The following is a 24,305-nucleotide window of genomic DNA, read 5'->3' as shown; positions in this document are numbered from 1 at the left end:
CGCTGGTGCATCACAGGACCGGACCTAGACGAGTAGTTGTGGTTTAAAAGTGCATATTTTTTATTTTTCTTGTCAAAAATGACAATCGTTTTGCTAGATAAGACCCTTATGCCTCGTTTGGGATTGTTTAGAGTCCTTTGAAACTCCGTTGAAAAAACTGTTAAGTGTTGAGTTAAGTATTAAGTATTGGGCTCTATTAAAGTCCATTAAAATGTGAAAACTCCTGGAATGTTTTCCTCAAAAAACATAATTTCTTATTGACCGAACAAAGAAAGACATCAACATTTTGGATGACATGGTGGTGAGTAAATTATCTGGATTTTTTTTAAGAAAATGGACTAATCCTTTAAGTATTAGTGAGAATTGGACAAAATCCAAATAGGGTATTATTCATTTAAGTGCTCGAGCTCTTGACCTTTTGACATAGGGTGACCGCAAGTCATAACATGTGCTGAAAGGAATTTCATGTTATTTTCTTCAAACACATTTTGATTTCACATGATGATAGAAAAAACTGACCGTGTTTTTCTATTATTTTCCAGTAGATATATCAGAAGCATATGGAATCAGATCTCAGAAGAAACTCTCAGAGAATATAGATTGGTCGTATGAGGGTGAGTATTTCTATAATACTTGTATTGTATAGTATGCTTTACTGGATTTTACTTCAAACTACTATGTATACCATTGTATTCTGTATAGTGATTTTACAGATAGAATGGTATCTGTATAGAGATGTATAAAGAGCCAGTAATAATTGACAAAGATGCACATTTCGAACTGAAGCAATGATGGCATCTCTCCCTCTCATTTAAAGATCATCTTGTCTTAGCATGCAGGGCTTAACACCACCGATTAAACTCATCTTCATCCTCTATTTTGGCTGTCAGGGTTAACATGGCCTAAATCACAGGCCCTGTCTGTTCTCACCCAGACAGTGTGTCAAATTTTTGAGGGTTTGCTTGGATCGTTTTTGTGCATTACTCTTCGTGTTGTGGCTCTTTTATGAAGGAACACTCCAAACACATATTTTGAATTTGTGCCCCTCGGATGAGCAGTCACGAGCCGCCACTGATTGTGACTAAGTATTTTTTGTGAAAGCTTAAATTGTAAATTGTGATGAAACTGGAACATAACGAATTGAAATATATAACATATTATTTAAATGACTTTTAGTATTGTAAAAAAGCAACAATGGTTTCTATCTCAGTTGTAATCTTGGTAATCCAAGTAGGTACACAATAGCTTAAATTTCTTGTCTATAATGAACATTATGCTTTGTTCGAGTATGTATTTACAGTTGGACAGAAGAACAAACATTAAATTCTGTTTTTCATTAGCCCCTTTAGGTTGGGAAGAGATTGAGGTTTTGCCAGCACCCTATAAAGACACAATGAATATGTTGTTTGTTTGAATTAACATTCCTATTAAGTAAACTGTCTGCTTCTGTTCCATCAAACAACATGAGTGACACATGTGTTGCTCTCATTCTCTCATCTTCATCTATTTCTATCTAGAACAATCCCCCGTCTCTCTGCCCTATTAAAAGTAGGCCAGATTTCAAAGTTAATTGAAGTCAAAGTAAACCTTTGATTATTTTGCTTCTCATCTCTGTGATTTACAAATTTTTTTTTGGTGTACTGCACAAATTCATTTTATTATTCAGTCAGTGGCTGTAAATACACAGCAGTTTCATCCAGTAATGATGTTTTGTTGAGTTCAGACTATGAAAGATTAAACAATGTTGTTTAATGTGAACTTTGTTATCCCTGCTAAAAATTGTTCGGATCTCTCATTTTTAAAGAAACTCTTCATCACTCTCTCTCTCTCTCTCTCTCTCTCTCTCTCTTTGGCATTCCTTTTGTCTTTGACCCGCCACAACAAACGGGATGTCTGGGTGTCATTGGAGGTTGGCATGACAAAGGGGGCACTAGCGTCCTGGCTCCAGACGGGTGGTCGTGCAGATGGGATATTGTTCTTCAGTATTACCCAGAATGCCCTGGCCCCTCCTTTTCATTGACCCCATTTTCTTATATCTCACATAACATCTTATCTTACAGAAACAGGGTAATCTCTAAAAGCTAATTCTGACTGATGCAGGGCCGGCGTCAAGGGGGGGCATTCGCGGGCAGTGCCCCCCCCGAACAGGTTGTTGTGCCCCCTACAAAGTTTTTTATTACTTTAATATATATCAAGAATAATTAAAATAAATTAAACATTGAATGTTTCATGACTTATTATGTAATCAAATGAGGAAAATATAGTTGATATATGTTTTCTTTAATTAAAATAGACCAGTTTCTCTGATTGGATGTATTGCCGCGTCTGACCCGTCTTACGTCTTTTGCATATTTGTGACTTGATACTAGCAACGTGTTTTTTCGCTGCACTTTATGGATTGTGTAAAATATGGATATTAGAACATTTAGAACGAACCAGCACCTCCTGCTTCATCTGCATGCAAACACAAACTGGCTCAAACTCAGAGATTAGAGGTTGAGGTGGAATTAACAAATCTACAGGACACTGTTTTAAGGAAGTTTAATGTTCTTACACGCCGTCTTCAGCTATTTCAAAGGTAAGTTAGCGTTGTTTTAAATTACGTAAGCTTAAATGTGAAGTGTAGACCGTTAACAGCATTACGACGTGATTATGGTAAAGCGGCTTTTTTAAAGCTAGGATGCGTGCTCATTTCAATGGCTTGCGCCGCGCGAGGGCGGTTTGTTGTTGCGTCGAGCGCAGCGGAGCTCAATTTGCCCTCACGCCGCGGTCGAAGTTCAATAGTTTTGCGCATAGTTTGTGGTCTTTTGCACTTTATACGGGAAATGAGCTGACAGTCTGTACCAGTTATTTGAGTGTGTGCTTGCACTGTATTTGTTGTTTTAATGTCTTGTTTTTGCAAGTTATTGTTGCTATTGCGTGCCCCCCGTTGGAAGCCGAGTTCCCCCCTGTTAGTTATGGTCTGGCGCCGGCTCTGGACTGATGTTAAACTTATAGAGAAGGGCTATTTTATACACAGCAATTTTAGCCTGAATAAGTCTGGATAATTTCATTTAGAGCCTGACATGATTTCTGTTTTCTCAAGAAATCATAAGGGTCCTTTTCAGGAAATCGTGCTACATTTTATTGGTTATTTGTTTGGCTCTTTTTGAGGTTAAAAGAGCTCTTGTTCCTTAAAGGAATAGTCAGTTTTTTTTTAAAAAATTCAAGTAATTTACTCACCCCCATGCCATCCAAAATTTTGACGTCTTTCTTTGTTCAATCGTGAAAAAATTAAGATTTCAGTATGAACCTACAAAACGTAACTAAAACGTCAATAGTAGAACTTAAGCCTAAACGCTAGCATATAGCATTAACTAGCATAAAGCGCTAACACAGCAGTCACAACTTTGTTTTTAGCATTGTAACAACATTGTCCTTACTTTAATGTTGGGGAGTACATCATGACTGTAACGTCACAGTTGGTGTTATGTTGAGATTGGCCTGTTTTTCTTTGCATGCACGAGGTTTAAAGGAAAACACCACCGTTTTTAATATTTTATTCCTAAAAAAGGCGCAAAAAAAATGCCTAAAAAGGACACAAATTGTATCTGTTGTGTTGATTGTATCTTAAAATGGTTTACATAATTCGAATCACAAAAATTTCAGTTTTCCTCAAATATATGACATGTTTAGCGTTTTGTTTTTGAGTTGTTGCATTTAATGAAGTTTTCTGCCAAATAATGCAGTGTCCCTCCCACGGTACACTGAAAATTTTAAGGGGTTAATAGAGTCAAGATTATTGTCACTATAGAAGTACAGCAAAATTAAAGCAGTCCTTATGGCACAGTCCCATTTAGAGTTAGTGCAAGCAAAAACATCCAATTAAATATATTGGTCTAAATAAAGTTAAAGTATGTCGAGGCGGTAGTGGAAGAGCCATATTATAAAACGGGCAGTTCTGGTTCTTCATTCTGATTGGTTGAAACGCGTTCTAAGCCGTGATAAAATACACCGGTAACCTCACGGTTCAGACCACATTACATAAGTATCACTGCGCCACTGTTGCTGCGTACTGATTTATAAAAAATAAACAACACAGTCTATAATCATTTTTTTTATTTGACTACAATTGCACAATTAAAGATGCAGTTTGTATAATTTTCGCCGCTAGATGGCGCCAGATCAAACAATAACAATGATGTTGTTTACTGACGCTCTGAAGCAGCGTGGAATTATGGGATTTGTAGTCTTTAACTCAACCACTGATGGCCATCAATCAGACGCGAACGAGAAATCACGTAAGGTAATCAAGTCTTATAAATGTTGCGTTTGATGACATCGTTTATTTCATTATGTAAGTTTATATGTGATGTTCAAAACGAAATTGTTAGTCATATTGATATTACAGTATTAGTCCAAATTCGATGGTAAACACAGCACAGAATTAAGTTTTCAACTTACAATCTACAATGATTTTTCACATAATGTATTGACAGTACAAATCTTATTGTGAAGTGTCTTAAAATGACCATTTATATTGCTGTACAATACCTTTGATGTGCATATCGTCCGCGGGAAGACGCGCTGATTACAATCTACACACTAATGTTGTGATCAATATAATAGCATACGTTTTTTGAAGGGTTACGAATCAAAACAACTCACCCATCGCGTAAAACACAAGCAGGATCAGAATCTCGGTCTAGTTAAATGTTGTCGTGAAGCTCTCTCCATCCAGATAATGCAACAAATTGATCCTCCCTTGTTTTGTTCCAAACTCTTCTTGGGTCGTTTGGTTGGCCCGTACGCTTACAGGAGCTGACACAACCAGCGGCAGACGGTACAGAGATATCCATAAGTTCATAAGCAAGCGCGTAGCCCGACAGGCGCTATCGCATAGTTCCGCATTTGTCCACGACACTGGCTCGCTGCGTCCGAAAACTCAAGGCAGTGAGGACTTGTTGCCTTGCTGCCTCATGAGGCCATGACTTCGGCCTCGGAGGCCTGAAGGCCGCTCAGAGAAAGGCTTTCCGACGCACTTCAAAGGCAGCGTGTTTGAAATATAAACAGAGAGCGCCTTTGTGATAACTAATCACATATTTGAAAACTACAATACTAATTTCTCGCTAGAAATGCAATTAAAATGCTTAAAAAGTGAAAATATACGTTTATTTTCACTAAATTTGTGTTCCAGCTGATTCCTTGGCCGCCATTTTATTTGTTCGAGCTCGACCACTGTTGTCATGTGGTTTACGTCAGTAAAGGCGGTGACAAAGGGTCACATGGATATTAACGTCATTGACAGGAGACTGCACTGCCCCGGGTCAATGTTTTGAATGGAAATTTTCTCATGATTTACAAGTAGTTGAAAACATTACAGATATTGATAGTAATCAGCTGGACAAAATATATAACACTGGCCTAGTGGTTTTTGGAGATTTTACTGCAAATATCTTACAAATTGCACCTTTAATGGCGATATCCAGATAAATGTCAATAAATATTGTTGAGTCATCTCGACGATAAAGAGAAAACGTTGTCTGGGGAGTTTATAAGTCAAGTTCATACGTCCGCTTTTATCCACTGGGTGGCGATCTTACCCAACTTAAACACTGACGCATTCACTCAACACTGAAAACACAGCGTGTAAGTTCTGATGGCTCAACCTGATCTCTTACAAAAGTTCTTCACAAGTATGGAATTATCTCCGCTTTTAGCTAAAACATTTGAGAGGTGATAAGAGAACAATGAAGGTAGGATGAATGAAAGATTTTTTGTTTGTTTTTGTTTGAAAGCGGATGGTCTGTTCTTTCATTTGATATTTCATGTTTATTTAAGAAGATAATTTTTCTGCAAGGCATTAAACTAAAACTGGGTGGCAACTTAAAAAAAAAAACGCTGACGGGGAAAGAGTTTAGCATGCTTCCAAACATATTTGATCATCACTTCAACAGCACAATATAAATGTTAATGTATAAATTAGATAAATGGTGATTTATAAAATAAACACCACAGTCTTAAATCATATTTTCATTGTGTCTTTGCTGCATCTCTGTTGGTTGGAACTGCGCTCTGTTTCAGTCACACTTGATTCTGAGGAACTACTTTGTTTGGCGGAAGAGTAATATTTGTACTAATATAATTACAACTTATTTGTGTTTTATTTTATAAAATCCCGCTAACGTTATGCATATGAAGTAACCGTTTTATAAACGCAATAAACCCCTTGAAGCGTTGGGTTACCAGTGCATTTTATAACAGCTAAGGGGGTTTTAGGCACTCCGCTTCGCGTCGTGCCTAACAACGCCCCTTAGCTGTTATAAAATGCACTGGTAACCCACTGCTTCTCGGGGTTTATTGCTTTATTAAATATTGCATAAAACAGGAATCTATGAATGTTGCATTTTTGCATACTAATAGCACGAAGGGTAGTCAATATTGACACAATATTGCACCGTATAATTTTGCACATTATTGCACATCATATATTGTTACTGTTTTGTACATACAATCATCCTACATAATGCAAAGAAAATCTGATTAAATACAACCTTGATACCTTTAATATTGCCACAGGTCATATCAAATATTAAAGGGGTCATAGCGTGAAAATCTGACTTTTTCCATGTTACAGTGCTATAATTGTGTCCCCAGTGTTTCCACCTTGAAAAAGTGAAAGAGATCAACCCAGTAACTTTGTTTGGGTAAACCATTCTCTACAATCATGTGAAATTAGGTCGTTCAGATTTGGCCTATTTTGTGAGGTAGGTAGCAAGGCCAATTACAATAATACCGCCCCTTAATCTGCACTATCCAACCATGGAACTGCCATTAAAGCAACACTATGTAGTTTCCATGTAAAAATGACTTACAGCTCCCCCATGTGGTTGAAAAGCGCAACAGTGCCTGGTATCAGACACTCTTCTGCAGGTAGGGGGAGGGGCGGGGCTGTGTGCTCTACCCTCCACCGCCACTTTCAGAGTGTGCTTGTAGCAGCTAGGAGGTTGCTCAGGTTGCAGCAACAGTACAATTTGTCCAGTTAAAAGTTGTTCTATCACTGAAATAATTTTAAAGACATTATTTAAAGGTAAAAAAACTACATAGTGTTGCTTTAAAGGGACACTTCACCCATTTGCATTAAGCTTTGTATAGTTAGAACCCCAGACATGTTTTTGAATAGTCATGCATTATTTTCTCAGTTGCCGCAGAGACAGGAGAAATATCGATTTTAGTGTTGCACTTCCTTCTTTCAATGATGTAAAAATCATCATTTTGCATCATTGAAAGAAGGAAGTCCAATGTCTTTGTTGAGGGAGTGAGACTACAAACACCCCTTTTCTCGGTCAAATAGGCACAAAATTCTAAATGTATGTTACATTTCACCTACAAATATAACACACTTTTAATAAAGATTAATGTTTCTACGGGTGAAATGCTCCTTTAAGTGCAGAGAGAAAGAGAAAAATAATTGACAGAACAATTGAGTTTCAATTTCAACAAACCACCATCACTCCAATCAGTGTTTGCATTTCATCCACTCATTTGCATTTAAAGGTGACATAGAATGATTGAACGGGGTATTTATCCTTGTTCTGTGATGTGACATGTAGACAAAAAATTTTTGTTTGGGTCTGTAATGCCTTAAAAGCTTCCTAAAAACCTCTCTCAGATAGCTCTATTAGGGTGGGGGATTTTAAACAAGTGGTTTTGCACCTATTTGGCTCCCCCTACTGGCTTAACTTGCAATCTCATTACTGATTGGCGGACTTTGCTGCCACTCAAAAAATGTTGCCAATTATTTTAAAGTGGAGGGGCAGTGAGATGCCTGTGATGTCATAAGCATCAGTTTTTCAGATTGGGCCGTTTTCTGGCTGACATTTCTAAAAGAGGAATTTCTATGAGACTGAGATGTTTAGCATGTTCTAGCACTTTTTGTATGTTTGTGAATGTGGGTACACTACCATTATTCAACAAAGACAAGTTAAAAATGTTTTTTTATTCTCTGTCCCCTTTAAAAGACACACCCAAAATGGCACAATTTTGCCATTTTTAACATGCTATAATTAATAATCTTTGGGGTATTTTGAGCTAAAACTTCACATACGCACTCTGTGGACACCAAAGATTTATTTTACATCTTAAAATAAATCTCATAATATGACCCTGTTAAATCAATGTGAAATGTGCACACCAAACTCCGATCATCTTAATATCAAATTTAGATATGAGACTTAGTCATTACATTTATTTTACCACAGTAAACCCAGATTTTGGCGCTTCCTTTGGAGCCTTAGATATCCCTTTATTTCCTTTTATGCCATTTATTGTATTAAACTATGTCCTGCTATATTCAGCTGTACTGTACCGTAATGTTTATAACTGCTGGGGGTGTTAATACAACTATTGATATGCTAATGACTGTGACCTAGAACTGCTGGTGATCTGGTTCATCCATGTTGTTTTTGTGCCACTGGGACATCTAAAGAAAAGACTCAGACTAGCAAACTACTGTACTATAGGCTACATAGCACTCTTAATAATGCACATGTGTGTATCTCTTTTTTAACAGTGTGTTATTTGAAATACAGATTATTCTGTAATAATCAAAACTATATTTTTTCTCAGGAACTCTAAACCAAAACAACTGGGCAAAGAAATACCCATCATGCAACAATGCCAAACAGTCACCCATCAACATCGAGGAAAGCCTGACGCAGGTCAAAGTTCAGTTCCAGAAACTGAGATTAGAAGGCTGGGAGGAGTTAACATCAGACTTCACTACAGTGAAGAATGATGGGAAAACTGGTGAGATATTTACATATTTGGGAGACGGTTTTATCCAAAGCAACTTACAGTGCATTACAAGCTCAGTATGCGTGTTCCCCTCGGGATTGAACCCATGACCTTTTGCACTGCTAACACTTGTTGTTCATGTTCAAAATAAAAATTTCTGTAACTTATTGTTTATTTCCAGTGGCCATTGATGTTGGCGGAGAATTTTACATTAGTGGAGGAGGCCTGAGGTCCAAGTTTAAAGTGGGCCGCATCACTTTCCACTGGGGCCTGTGCAATGCCTCCTCAGACGGATCAGAGCACAGCATCAATGGGGAGAAGTTCCCCTTGGAGGTACAAGAGTCTGTACATTCAATATCAAGTCTTTATAGCTTAGTAATATGATTTTAATGTTTCTCAGATGTTGTTTGTGTGGCACAGATGCAGATATACTGTTATGAAGCAGATGTTTTCCATGACCTCGACGAGGCCCTCCGAGACGGAGGAAAGATCACCGCAGTGGCCGTCCTGTTTGAGGTTGGTGGTGCCATTGGTCCTGAAAGAGTCTGATGATTCTCGTGTTTGTGTAGTGGGTCTTGTTGTCATCTCACACAGCCTTAGCACTCCTTAAAACATCTCACCGCACCGTTACCCGGCATTTAGCCTGTGGCAGGGAACTGATTCAGAAATCCTCAGCTTTGCAAGGTTGTGCCGATGTTTAAGATTAACAACATAACCACATCGTGATTGCTGCACTTTCATAATATAACTTTTTTTGGGTTGAGGACGTTCTAGTGTTTTGTGTGTGCAAACATTTGTGTATTTGTATGTTGTGTAATATCGCAGTGCACGGCTGAATGTGATACTTGTATGAACATGTATTCGGGCAGTTTTAAATGTGCCTCTGTCTACAGGCTAAAATCAATTATTTCAATATTTGACATGATTTTACTCAGTCAATATTAAAGATATCAAGAGTATTTTTTTACAGAATGTCCTTTACGTTATGTAGGATGATTTAATGTACAAAAAATGTCTTTAGCTGGCTTTTCACCTATAAGATGGTGGGATATGTGTGTTTTGAGTGGTTATTATTCTGCCACAAAGACTAAAAGACTTAGGTTTGTCCTAGTGGTCTTGTAAATCTTTTTTAAGCACACAATCTTTTTTTCTAGTAAACATTGGGATTATGGCTCAGATAGACATGGATTAAGGTTTAAAAGGGTGTATGTGCCTTAAAAAGCTATATACAGTTTCTCATAAAGTGACAGGTATTAAAGCATAATGTATTTAGTTACAGTGTCATTCAAATCAGTTCTTATTTTCTTTGTTTTTATCTGTTTTTTACAGACAAGTATTGAAGATAATGAAAATTACTATGCCATCATTGATGCAGTCAACAGTGTGAGGCGTTATGGTACGATCAATCTTATCTTTATTTCATATTCTACATACAATAATGGCTTTACCCCCCAAAAACTGTTTAATGTTCATCAAGATTCTTGGCATCCTAAATAGTCGTAATGTAGTGACCAATATCCACCATTTCTGCCATTATTAATCATACTGTACCTTTAAGGCAACTTTATGTAAACAAGCTGCGTACTGATTGGCCAATTTAAGTCTGCTGTTGTTTGGCTAAGAAGCTAATTGCTTAACTCTTTCACCGCCAGCGCCAGCGTTTTCATGATTTTCACCAAAGTTTTATGCCTTACAGAAAATGTTCTTCTTTAAATATATAAACATACAATATAGCAAATGAAAGAACAGACCCTCTGCTTTCAAACAAAAAAAACTGTTTCATCCTACCTTCAGTGGTTCTTTTGTAATCAGCTTTTGAATATGGGTAGGTTCCTGCAAAAACACCACATTTTGAGCAAAAAGCAAAGATAATTAAGAGATAAATAAATATTATTATAAGAGATAATTAAATTTTTGTGACGGACTTTTCATAGAGATCCCATTCAGAGCGATCTTTAAAACAGACACGGACATGCAGCCGCTTGCCATAGGGCAATACTTCCGGGTTTAAAAAGTTGCAGAAGGTGGATAATAGCGGTATTGCGGAAAGACGGAAAATCTCGTCATTGGCGGGGAAGTGTTTTCTTTTAATTTACGAGATATCTCGTCAATGGAGGTGAAAGAGTTAATTATGGTGTATAAACATAGGATACATTGTATGTCAGTGTAACATCAATAACATTATAAATTACAAATTTCTGCCGTTTAAATGGATAGTTCACCCAAAATTTATTTTAATTCAACTTTATTTATATAGCGCTTTTCACGATTGTTAGATTGTTTCAAAGCAGCTTTAAAGGGACATTCCACTTTTTTTTGAAAATATGCTCGTTTTCCAGCTATCCTATAGTTAAACATTTGATTCTTACCATTTTGGAATCCATTCAGCTGATCTCCGGGTCTAACGCTAACACTTTTAGCATAGCTTAGCAAAATCCATTGAATCTGATTAGACCGTTAGCATCGCGCCAAAAAAGTACCAAAGAGTTTGGATATTTTTCCTATTTAAAACTTGACTCTTTTGTAGTTAAATCATGTACAAAGACCGACAGAAATGTAAAAGTTGCGATTGGTTTGGTTTCAAACATTCCTCAAATAATCTTCTTTTGTGGTCATCAGAACAAAGAAATTTATACAGGTTTGTAACATCATGAGGGTGAGTAAATGATGAAAGAATTTTTATTTTTGGGTGAACTATCCCTTTAATGCCAATAATAAGAGCAAGAAGCTTTGTACAGTTAAGGTTTAGGTTTACTTAAAGGCGGGGTGAATGATCTCTGAAAGCCAATGTTGACATTTGAAGTCACCTAAACAAACACGCACCCCAATATAATCTGGACCGTCTTTTGAGAGACCCGCCCCACACATACGCAACCCAAGCAACGATGTTGGTTAGTAGACACGCCCCTTACTGTTGATTGGCTACACGTGTGTTTTGGTACTCGGCCGACTCCAAAGCGTTTCTCAAAAATCGTGCACCCCGCCTTTAATACATAAATAATAAAACTATATTAAATGGGACAGGAAAAAGCTCCAAAAGCTTTCAAATAATGAATTTATCATTTAATATTTGCCTCTTCTGTTTCGTCTGGTCAGGAAAGAGTGGCTCTGTCTCTCAGTTCACCCTTCAGGGACTCCTGCCTAACTCTACCGAGAAATACTTCACCTATAACGGCTCTCTCACCACCCCACCCTGCTCGGAGACTGTCGAATGGATTGTCTTTAAAAACACTGTGGCCATCTCAGATGTTCAGGTATAACACTTTTCTAAAGCACTGACCAGCAAGCATTTTTTTGGTGCAGTGGTTATGGTTATACGGTCAATATGAGGTTACATCAAATGGTTGATGTTCTTTGTTGTTGTGGAAGACCAAAGGAATTTCATTTATTGTATTCCTGAAAGGCTTTGACTTTGGCGTCGGTCATAAACAGTAGCGTCAGTCGACTTCTGTTGCGTAACATCGACACCGTGACAAAAACACTAAAGAAAGGAAAACAATTAGCACGCGCCCAAACATGAACGTGCAATTAACATTCCAAAGTGTTTTTTTTTGTTTGGATCGATCCGTTAAATTTCTTTTGTGTTTTCTGTATTCATTACCTTTACATTTGATTTGACATCCCTATCCCATAAATGACATAAAGTTTTAAATAAGAGAAGATAAAACAAATTTTCATTATTTTGATTTTAGATGCCACACATTCAAAAGCAAGCTGTCATTAAATGATTAAGTGTAGGGTTACACGTCACATAAAAGACTGTAAATGCTTTAATACTTCCTTTGTAATGTGTCTCATTCATTCCGGGCCAGTTGCCCTCAAGTGACTGTCAAGTCATTACAAGCCAAAGTTGAAACATCTGATGAAAACAGGAGTTTTACCGTAAGGTAACAAACCCACGCCTGATAAAGTCACAGTATGAAGTGACTCATGAACATTAGAAAAGAGCAACTTTGAAGTTTGTACACAATAGGGAATGTCTCACCACTCGGTTACATTGTGTATATTTGTGTTTGAAGTTTTCTAATAACTGTGTAATAAACACTAAACTTTATTGACTGTAGTGATCATTTGGTAAGCCCAGGTCTAAGACTGATAATGTAATAATATTTTAATGGGGCCATGTGGACAGGGTTTAGATAAATCCAGGACAAGGCCTTAGTTATATTAGGACATTTAAGTAGTTTTTACAAACATAACTACAAAAAGAATACTGGTGTGCATCTTGAGACAAAACACTGGCACTGATATATGTCAGTGGGCAATCGGGTAAGCCTTGTACATCTCTGGTTCTTTGATCGCCCCCTGGTGGCTGGCTGCAGTACAAGCGCCCTCTTCATGCAAACGAACAGGACTCTGCTCTAAATAAAAAAATAATTTACACTTCCAATAAAATTTTCCGAAAGACGGTTTTGGTCCTTTAGGGTAGTGGTTGTTATGCTGTTATATGTTCAATTGTTCATTTTTGTGCGAAGTTTCCTTTTAGCGAGTAATTTGGTGCTTAAAAAACGGGGCGTTTCGTTGCGATTGGCGTGGTTGAATTGGGCGCGAGCGTTTTGGCGGAAGTTTGATAACGCGGCTCTGCCTGTGGCTCCATGGACGATTCCTTCTGTGCATGCCTTGGCTCCAAAGTGACTTTTTACGTAACATGGCAGCACCCATGGTCGGGCATTTTTGACTTTAATTCATTACAATGGAAGAAAGCGATGTCGCGTCGTCCATCTTTTTTACAGTCAATGTGGGCAATGCACAGGGCATGTCCAAAATCCTATTTGGGTTGGAACAAAAAGTGCTGTTTTCATGTATGTACCTTTAAAGGTGGGATGCATGATCTCTGAAAGCCAATGTTGACATTTGAAATCACCTAAACAAACACGGCCCTACCCCAATAGAATCTGGACCTTTTTTTGAAAGACCCGCCCCACACATCCACAATCCAGGCAACGATGTCGGTTAGTAGACACGCACCTTACTGCTGATTGGCTACAAATGTGTTTTGGTAGTCAGCCTGACTCCCTTTTCCAAAGCGTTTTTCAAAAATCATGCACCCCGCCTTTAAATGCAAATGAGGTACTGCTTTCGGTTAAAAATAGATCTGATTCATTTGAATACAGTCGCATAAGTGCTACAACGTCCTAACAAACACATTTAGAAAAGCTTTTAGGTGAAATTAACCAGTCAGTCAGTGGCTGTGGGCGGGACTTTGTTTGTGTGACATCACATTAACAAGATAATCAAAATGGCATGTCTAATAAGACTGCTTTGGTTTAATAGAGATCAAAAGTGGAGGAGTGGGTGGATATTTTTCATTTTAGGGTATTTGCGTTTACATACAGTCAACACACATTTATGTCCAAACACCTTTTAAAGTGGATTTTGCATAATATGGGCCCTTTAAATGCTTATATAATCTAAATGGAAATGTTGTCAGTATTGTTCAGCACACTAGTTTGTAGATATATATTATATTAATATTAAAGGTATAGTTCGGCCAAAAATGATATTAAACCCATGATTTACTCCCCCCGAAGCCGTCCGAGATGCATATGTCCATCATTTTTCAGACGAACACATTTGTAGTTATTTTAGATACTAAAGACCAAAAAACGTCAACTTTGATTTCATTGAAGATTTTATTCCTAAATGTGAATAATGATGTTTGATTGTATGTTCATGTATCTACAGCTGGAGATGTTCTGTGAGGTCATGACCATGCAGCAGGCTGGATATGTAATGCTTATGGACTACCTGCAGAATAACTTCAGAGAACAGCAGGAGCAGTTTATGGGAAAGGTCTTCTCATCCTACACTGGTGTTGAGGAGGTCCACACACCTGGTATGTACTTTACGTATGAGTCTGGTTTCTTGCATTGTAGTGTAAAGGTTTCAAATCATGCAGGCGGTTGGAGGGTCACAAATCCAATTAGCCTCCAAAAGGATTTTAATCCCACACAACTGCTTCTCAATTAAATAAGGTTTCTATTTTTATATGCGGTACGCCCCTCCAGGCCTTTTCCTACTTGCTGTGTGCAGACATTTGGCCCATTTTTAGCCGTTCACAACACTTTTATGACTATTAATGTATAAATTTACACTAATGTATAAATGTAATGTATAAATTTCACAATATAATTACAGTAGGAAGGAATGTAATAGCCAATTGGTTTTATCAACTGAGTTTTAGCTATAACAGATCATTGTTAAAACGTCAATGCCCTAATTTTTGATCGCGCTACAGGGCCTGCTGGCAATTCTAGCACGTGGCAGCTGTGTTAACAGTGGCCATCAGCAATGGAAAAGTCCTGTTTTTCAGATCAATGTCTGGGAGCTTGTATTTACTGTATTATATTTATGTTGCATTTATACTTTGTAAAAACCGACTGAGTAGGATTTAATTTGAACCTGTGGACACTTTAAACGTGCTACTGCTGTTTGTTAAATAAAGATTTAAGTGCCAAGATCAGTTTGCTTTATTGATTTCAGTGCAGCTACTGCATGTGAGTTCAGTTGATTTTGATGGGCATCTCTGTTATGGAAAACTGTAGCAAAACAAAAAGTTAAAGCAGCCAGACAAACCAGCCAAGTCACTTAACCTCAACATCACTGTGCAGACATTGATAACAATGTTTACTTACTACAGTTTGATCCCTTTCTTTCTTTCTCTCTCGCTTTCTCTCTCGATCACATTTCAAAGCACTTTTGTGTTGCTAGGCAACTGTTTGTCTCTCTGGTTGCCTCTTTCACTTGAATTCAGTTCATATTTTGTATTCTTACACCGAATACACTTTTTGACAACATTGATGACTTTGTCAAGTGTAATTATATAAAAAGTTTTGCAAATAAGAAAAAAACCTGAATGCATCCAGTATGTGATGCTGGTAGTTTTTTTCTAGACATATTTTATGTTATGTTTTATTAGCAATTATTACATTTGATTAAGATTTGCATTGACATGTTATTTGGACTATTGTAATTTATACAGATCATTTCATCTGTGTTTGCTCTCTGCCCCCTTGTGTTAAAAACTTATGACCCTATACACTGTCGAAAAAAAAAAGGTTTAAAACTGTACCTTTTAGAGTGATACACTGAAAAAAATTATTCATTCAATTCACTAAATTTGTTAAGGTAAGTGGTTGCAATAAATTTATTTAAGCTGCAATTAAAAACAAAAGTAGTTTTTTTCTATATATATTTTTTTGTTTAAATGTAGCTTAAATAAATTGATTGCAACCATTTACCTTAAAAAACTGAGTAAATTGAATTAATCATTTTTCAGTGTACCTTAAGGTTCTGTTTTGTACCTTTACATGTATACTAAACATAATACAATGTTATACCTTTTTGGGGACATTACTGTATACCTTAAAGACCTATTGTTTAGCTTTAAAGGTACAATTAAATGTTTTGTACCCCTACAGTTTGTATACCATAAAAGTTAAAAAATTTACCTTTGAGGGTACCACCCCAACAAAAGGAAATTTACAGTTTTTAACCTTTTAATAAGAAATGATGACGTGTGGCCACACCAGTTTTTTTATTTATTTTTTTATTAAAGAATGTGTATTTTTTTAAATTGAATTTTACATTTCTGAATTGAAACCAGTGTTTAAACACATAACTAGATTAACCCTAAAAACAATTATTATTAAACAAATCTGAATAAAATAAATTTGCTATGTAAAGATTTGTTGCACTTAAATTTTTAAGGTAATCAATTTGTAATTACAATTCATTTTTAACTATTTTGACTAGTGAAGAGAGAAAAAAATCACCCTATATTTTTGTTACTTTAACTTAACAAATTAAGTTAAACATTTTAAACTTGTTTTTATAAGTTATGTCAACTTTTCATAGTCAGAATTTAAAAAAGTAGGTTGAATTGACTTAACCAAGTTGCTTTAACTTTAGGCTGCATTTTTTACAGTGTAAAAGTTATAATAAATAAAGTTGAAATAACTTAAGGTAATTTTTACTTTATTTTTCTAATTTAAAGAAACTCACTAAGAAAGTTGAAATTAATTTTAAATTCAAGTTGATTAAATGTAAAAATGTAAGTGCAACAAGGAATTTTTACAGTGCATTCTTTGCCCCTGTTAATTTGGGGTGTGTCTTTTGCACTGGTTAATTTCTGTTTCTGCTCTGGATATCCAATCAGAGAAATAGCCTATAGTGGCAAATAGTTTTGTCCGCATTTTTTAATAGTATAGTAATATAATGTAATGTTTTTGTAGTTTGCAGTTCTGAGCCGGAGAATATTCAGGTCAACCCTCAGAATAACACCAGTATGCTTGTGATCTGGGAAAGGCCGCGGGCTGTTTATGACTCGAGTATAGAAAGATACTCCGTCACCTACCGGCCGGCCAAAGGGGATGACGAATCTGCCCGAGAGTATCTGACTGACGGAGACCAGGATGTGGTAAATAATCATGAGTGATTTTCATCGAAATGCTGTCATGTAAAGATTCAAACCATTTCAATATTTAAAATGTATTGCCATCAATGCAGTGTTGTTTGTTTTTACCAACAGGGGGCGATCATTCAGGACCTGCTGGCTAACACAAGTTACATGGTCCAGGTGGTTGCTGTGTGCACCAACGGTCTGTATGGCCGAGTGAGCGATCAGATGACGGTTGACATGCCCCTGGATGATCCTGGTAAGAATGATCGCACCCGCCACCTTCGCATCCATGGAGAATGAGTCACAAAAACTTGTCCCACAATATATTTGGTGCAAATTTAATACAAACGCCAAATGATTTTGACTGTAGGGAGTTCCTTTGCAAACCAACTGACTTAAAAAAAACAGATTTAAACAGCAACAACATAAATAAACGGCTTTCTTTTGCAAATAATCAATTTATTTTGTTTTAATCGAAAACTTAAAGGGACACTCAACTTTTTTTGAAAATAAGCTCACTTTCCAGCTCCCCTAGAGTTAAACATTTGATGGAATACATTCAGCTGATCTCCGGGTCTGTCGGTACCACTTTAAGCATAGCTTAGCATAATCCATAGAATCTGATTAGACCATTAGCATCACGCTCAAAAATAACCAAAGAGTTTAAAACTCGACTCTTCTGTAGTTACATTGTGTACTAAGACCGACGCTATTAAGACCGATTATAATACGCACTGACGGAAAATCGTCCCCTTGGTAACTTTTAATAGCTGTGCCTGCTGCAGCCATGTTACGGCAGCAAAGTCCTTGATTATAACGCTAGAATGAGAGTATAGTTCCTAGCCATATCTGCCTAGAAAATCACAACTTTTAGTTTAACGTTCGTCAGTCTTAGTACACGATGTAACTACAGAAGAGTCAAATTTTAAATAGGAAAAATATATTGAAACTCTTTGGTTATTTTTTACCGCAATGCTAATGGTCTATTCAGATTTAATGGATTATGCTAAGCTATGCTAAAAGTGGAACTGTCAGACCCGGAGATCAGCTGAATGGATTCCAAAACGGTAAAAATCAAATGTTTACCTCTAAGGGTGCTGGAAAATGAGCATATTTTCCAAAAAAAGTGGAGTGTCCCTTTAAATACTTATAACACACTTAAAAATACATATGTTCCATCACTGTGGACAAACACTCCTGCATTGTTTCAGTCTTTAGTTTATCTTGATTCTCAAGTGAACTGACTTTCGTTTAACATTTCCAGATTTTAGTTCTGGGTGTTTTTCATGCTTTTCTTCTTGTTGAAAGATTTTATGTACTTATTTTTTTTATCTCTATGTCCTTACTCTTTGTATTTGATATTTCCTTGCAATTTTCAATTGCACATGTATACCAAACATATGCTCTGACTTGTCTTTTTTTGAAGAAGTGCATGTTTTTGTGTTTTTGCGATATCCAGCTCACAGCAGATTTCTTGGCTTGTTAATTCACTGCTAATTCACATTTTAATGTTGGGACATCTGTATGTTGCTTACTGATTTACTGTATAATAAACAAATATGTCTCGTTGAAAACCCCTGGAATCATATTTCAGTGCCAATGGATACATGTTACAATTGTCACACATTGCCACGACACATTTCTGTCTTTAAAGTATATAAACATAAGTGGGTTAGGTTTATATCAGTTGAATGATCATGAAGCTCATTTTGTTCAATAACAACCTTGAAAGGCAATCTGTAGCTTCTGACCCATATTATACTGTAGAATCATACATTTCTACCTCTACTCTTAATATTTTCATGCTTCACAAACCGATCTTGTCGATATTACAAAATCTTGGGGGGTTTCTCCATTTGTTGTCATTGAGTTTGACCCATACGACAGGTAAGATCCTACACAATATTATAAATTCTCTCTCTCTATTGTGTGTGCCGGGAGCCAATAGTGCATGAAGGTGATCAAACTCTCCTGGTGTGTATTAAAATTATTTAATTTTGTGTGTTCTCAAAAACAACATATAGACCCCTTCAAGGTTTGTAAACATTGAATGACTATCGGGTGCGCGCGCAGCATGGGGTCAAACTGTTCATACAATCGAGGCTTTAAAATTTAATCTAACAGGGCTGAAAAATGATGACTTACCTCAAATGAAGTGAGCACTACAATCACAAGCCTCTTTGATATTTGTATTGTTCCAGTCTGCACGTTAATAGCTTGCAGCCGCAGATGTTGTATTTTTTTGTTTTTGAGATTTTGCATGAATCGCGAAAACTTAACGGAAGACCTGGCGCGATTTTCAGAGCCCACGACGTAAGTAGGCATTTTTACAATACCGGATAACACGCAACTCAATCTGCTGTAATTACTTTTCTGACCCCGACATCCGCAGTGGGAACCGCCTGTGACGTGAACCGTGAAGGGGTCTATAGAGATTGTTTCTATAGTATATGCATGACCTGATGTAGGGTCCTATTCGGTGGCGTGGTTGAGTTCTCCTTCCTTCTCAATTCCCAATGGCAACATTTTGACAAAGAATCCCAGCCCAGTTTCCATCAAGCCATGTGCTTGTGATAGTACACATTGAAAACTTTCAAACTAGTTTCTTCAGTCAGTAGGGATGGAGTTATATACAAGGATTGGTTTTCAAGTGTACATTGGATGTGTGTTTTTGTGTGTTTTACTGTATGTAATGTATGTCTATTTAAAATTTTATAAATTACATTTTTAACCAAATATTGCCACTGCACCAGGTGTCTGTTCATCACATAATAACAGAACATAATATTACTAGATTGTAATGTTACATAATATGTTAAAACGTACTTTCCCACAGCTTAAGCATGGAGTATAGTCTGTTTTTATGTGTACGCGAGCACACAGCATTGCAAAGCATAGTTTATTTTACTCGTACGTATATACGCAGACGTTCAACGCATGTGCATTGTGACAAAATGCAATGCATCTTCTATGCTACATACTACATTCTCCTGTAGGCGCATGTGTGACCTATGCATACAATGTTTGCAGGGTTTCAAAAATACGGACCCTCGCATACGCATAAAAAATGGACCATAATTGAGCCTTCAGATGTGAGTTTTTTGGTCATCCGATGTTTTAACTCTTATGTTTGGCTTATTTTCAGAAGCAGACTACAACTATGAATCATATAACTATGATGAGGTAAATAAAGCAATGTTTCTTTTGTGTATAGTTGAACAAATTTTGTCTACATCCAAACTAATTTTTTTTTCTGTCTATCCCTCTCTGCTTTTTAGGAAAACTATCGCACCAATCCAATTTTGGTCAGACCTGACTCAAATCAGCATCTATATCCTGTCCAAACAACCGCAGTCCATCCAACAATTACTGCAACAGAGAGACCCACCCATCCAGTCTTTGATGTTAAAACAACACCAACAACGTATGAAAGACAAATCCCAGATGACTCCCAGATGAATCACCATGCCCTAGTGGCATATACAGAGGAACCTACTACCATATATACAGACCAACTTACCCCTACCCCACCCATAACCACCGCAGATGTACACATCAATGTTTCAGATGTGTCCGATAATAGAAGCAGCACATTCACAGGGTCCACCATAACAAATCTTACATCTGAAATAAATGTAACATCAGCTTCAGTAAACATTACAGAGGTTGAGTTAGTCGCTCCACCTGTTATCGATTTGGACAGCTACGGAGGGAGTTCAGTGACCATAGCCCCAAAGGAGTATGCCAATGAAATCCCAATCGATTCGGCGTCCTCGTCTTCCATACCTTTGGAGGTCACTCTACAGCCTTCATCTCCTAGCTTGCTTATTCCAACTTCTGCTTTCAGCACTGTTCTGTCGCAGACAACCTCGCTGGTCTATAATGGTGAGAGCACCTCCTACGCCCCCTCTGTACCCCTGTCCAACGTGCATGCTAGTCCCATCTCCTCCCATTCCCCAAGCAGTGTGTTGTCTGAGTCCAAACCCGTCCCTGACCGGGTCGTCCCGTACACTGTTTTCCCCCTGATGTCTGGTGGTGGCGCACAGTCTGTCACCCCTTCCCCTTCCTACCCAACCCTGAACCCCTTTGGATCCATGTCTGTTTTGGACATGGAGCCTGTCTTTAGTGGTGGCTGTGATGATGATGGTGGAGATGATGATGTTATATCTGGGTCCGTCTCAACTGACCCTCAATGTAGCAGAACTGTTCCCCTCCAAATATTACCAGAAGCAACTGGTACTGTGTTCTTGATGCAGCCAAGTTCTGAACACGACCTTCAAAGTTCCCCCGATTCTTCAAATACGGTCTTCCCACTGAGCTATCCGAAATATATCCAACCTTCAGTACCAGTCTCTGGCGACTACTCTCAGATGATGACGACCCTTGACTCGACCGTTTCTCTCTCAGGTAGCATTAGGGATTCAGATCCAGAAGGTGGTGGTGCGTCACACACCTCGAGTAAAATTTCTTTGCATGCTTCTAACTTCTTGCTGCCCTCCTCTACCAGGGTGCTGCCCCCTTGTGGTGGTCTCTCAAATGACCTTTCTAGTCTATTACTGTCCAGCACCGGCACTCCTCTGTGCAGTGACACATACATGGATGCTATGTTGTCTTCTTCTCTTTCTCACACCAAGCCCTTTAGTGACCATAGTGTATCTGCTAGCGCCTTTGCAAAAAGCACAGTCGGACAGTTTCAAGGCGCACCTAAGCCTCAAACCATTGCTCCCACATTTACCTCACAATCAAGCATCATGCCTACTCCTCCAATGCCGCAAACTATCGCACCCACCTCTACTCCTGAATCCAAGATTTTGTTTGCTCCTCCAGTGCCGCCAACTATCGCACCCACCTCAACTCCTGAATCCAAGATTTTGTTTGCTCCTCCAGTGCGGCCAACTATTGCACCTGCCTCTAAGAATTCAGAATCCAGCACCATGCCGACACAATCAGCAGATGGGCAATTGGATAGCAGTGCCTCTGGTTGGCCTTTGGATTTAGATTCGGGTCAGAACTCAGCTTCAGGAGATGAGATTATCGCTCTGTACATCCCCACTGCTTTACCTACAGAGGCACCGAACGATGGGAACGAGGAGCATTCCTCATCCTTCTACTTTGAGGGTGAGAACGAAGCAACTGAGTTTAGGGTCACCTTGCGCCCATCTTGGACTGTACGAGAAGGTGTAGAGGAAGAAAGCGGATCGAGTGATAGCCTTACTGATATTGAGACATCCTCAGACTTCAGTATCCAAGAGCGAACAGGAAGAAACTCAGAGGAGGATCTGGTGGAAGGTAAAACTCTTAACTGTGAATTTAGCCGTGCATAGTGACGCTCGGTGAAGATTGCTGGAGTGTCTCAAATCTGAATTTCCAGTGTGAATGTCAACTTGAAGCTCATATAGTGTCCTTTAGTTGTTAGTAAAATGGAAAAGGTAAGGTTTGAAAAGCTCATGACGGGGTCCTACCTTAACACACACCACAGCTTTTAACTTAAGGCTAACTTTTTCTACTAAGCCTTAAAAATGTGCTACTAAAGTACCATCATCATAAACAGAAATCTACCATCATCATGATACTTGTGTAATCCCTAGTCCTTTGTGATAAATGTTGCATGTTGTATTTGTGATTTATTACAAACCCTTGCACATTCACATCACATCACATCAGAAACATACCAGCAGTCCAACACAACCAGCTAAAATGAATAGTTCACCCATATATACAAATTTATTTCATAATTTACTCACAGTCAAGCCATCCTAGATTTATATGTTACTTAGTTTCTTCAGTTGAACACAAACAATGCACTTTATTTAAGGGATAATGTATTAGCAGCCGTAGAAATAAGCTTTCAGTGTAATCAGGACCCGACACAAAGCGCAGGGTCTTGTATCACACTGAAGGGGCTTATTTTGCTATAACATCCGGCTGCCTTTACATTACATGCTGAAAAAACCAACATCAAACCAGCATGGGAATTGTGCTGGTTTAGCTGGTGGTCACCAGCATACCAGTACCAAAACACAACAAATGCTGGTCTTGCTGGTATGACCAGCATGGGATGCTGGTGCTAGTGCTGGTTTTGTGCTGGTTTAGCTGGTGTTCACAAGCAAACTAGCACTAAAACACAACATATGCTGGTCTTGCTGGTATTCTGTTTTTTTCAGCAGGGTTATCCCACTTATTACACGGCAATTTACCTCATAAGTAAGGTAAGGAACATTAAAGGAATAGTCTATCCCTTTTCCATATTAAACTATGTTATTACCTTAACTAAGAAGAGTTGATACATACCTCTATCAGGCGAGTGCGTGCACGTAAGCGCTGTGGCGCGCTGCGACACTTTGATAGCATTTAGCTTACCCCCATTCATTCAATGGTACCAAACAGAGATAAAGATAGAAATGACCAAACACATCAATGTTTTTCCTATTTAAGACGAGTAGTTATACGAGCAAGTATGGTGGCACGAAATAAAACGTAGCACTTTTCTAAGCGGATTTAAAAGAGGAACTATATTGTATGGCGGAATAGCACTTTTGGGAGTACTTCGACTCGCCTGAAAAATCCGCTCCCCTTCTCCCTCTCATAATGGGAAAGGGAGAGTGTTACTGCGCCGAGTCGAAGTACTCCCAAAAGTGCTGTTCCGCCATACAATATAGTTCCTCTTTTAAATCTGCTTAGAAAAGCTCTACGTTTTATTTCGTGCCACCATACTTGCTCATATAACTACTCGTCTTAAATAGAAAAAACGTTGATGTGTTTGGTCACTTCTAACTTTATCTCTGTTTGGTACCATTGAATGAATGGGGCTAAGCTAAATGCTATTGAAGTGTCGCTGTGCGCCACAGCGCTTACGTGCACACACATAAGATGATAGAGGTATGTATCAACTCTTCTTAGTTAATTAATAACATAGTTTAATATGGAAAAAGGATAGACTATTCCTTTAAATATTGATTTGAAATATTTTATTAGCTAATTTTTAATGAATGCAGATCTTCCGTGAGGAAAACAAGTTCAAATATCACGAACACGCTACTTGGTTTAATCATTTGTAAATTATAACGTTATGTTGTTTTTGTAGACATATTTATATTTCTGTGTATAATTAAATTGTAGCCTACCTGCT

General features: G+C 37.8%; 1 protein-coding gene across 3 annotated transcripts in view; it reads left to right on the top strand.

Moving 5' to 3' along the window:
- ptprz1a (protein tyrosine phosphatase receptor type Z1a) overlaps positions 1–24,305 on the top strand; it is a 70,411-nt gene that overhangs the window by 20,840 nt on the left and 25,266 nt on the right. For 2 of the 3 annotated variants that reach the window (XM_065292019.2, XM_065292017.2), the window contains exons 2-12: positions 543–614; positions 8,608–8,787; positions 8,957–9,108; positions 9,196–9,291; positions 10,105–10,171; positions 11,872–12,029; positions 14,461–14,611; positions 17,010–17,194; positions 17,306–17,432; positions 20,322–20,359; positions 20,455–22,465. In XM_065292019.2, coding sequence (XP_065148091.1) covers positions 543–614; positions 8,608–8,787; positions 8,957–9,108; positions 9,196–9,291; positions 10,105–10,171; positions 11,872–12,029; positions 14,461–14,611; positions 17,010–17,194; positions 17,306–17,432; positions 20,322–20,359; positions 20,455–22,465 — 3,237 coding nt within the window. The remainder of the gene's footprint in view (positions 1–542; positions 615–8,607; positions 8,788–8,956; positions 9,109–9,195; positions 9,292–10,104; positions 10,172–11,871; positions 12,030–14,460; positions 14,612–17,009; positions 17,195–17,305; positions 17,433–20,321; positions 20,360–20,454; positions 22,466–24,305) is intronic. The other variant, XM_065292018.2, reaches the window with a different exon arrangement.

Source organism: Paramisgurnus dabryanus, chromosome 23 (genome assembly GCF_030506205.2).
Source record: "Paramisgurnus dabryanus chromosome 23, PD_genome_1.1, whole genome shotgun sequence".
NCBI classification, from domain to species: Eukaryota; Metazoa; Chordata; class Actinopteri; order Cypriniformes; family Cobitidae; genus Paramisgurnus; species Paramisgurnus dabryanus.
The sequence above is the reverse complement of the archived record's forward strand: the minus strand, read 5'-3'. Positions and strand labels throughout refer to the sequence as shown.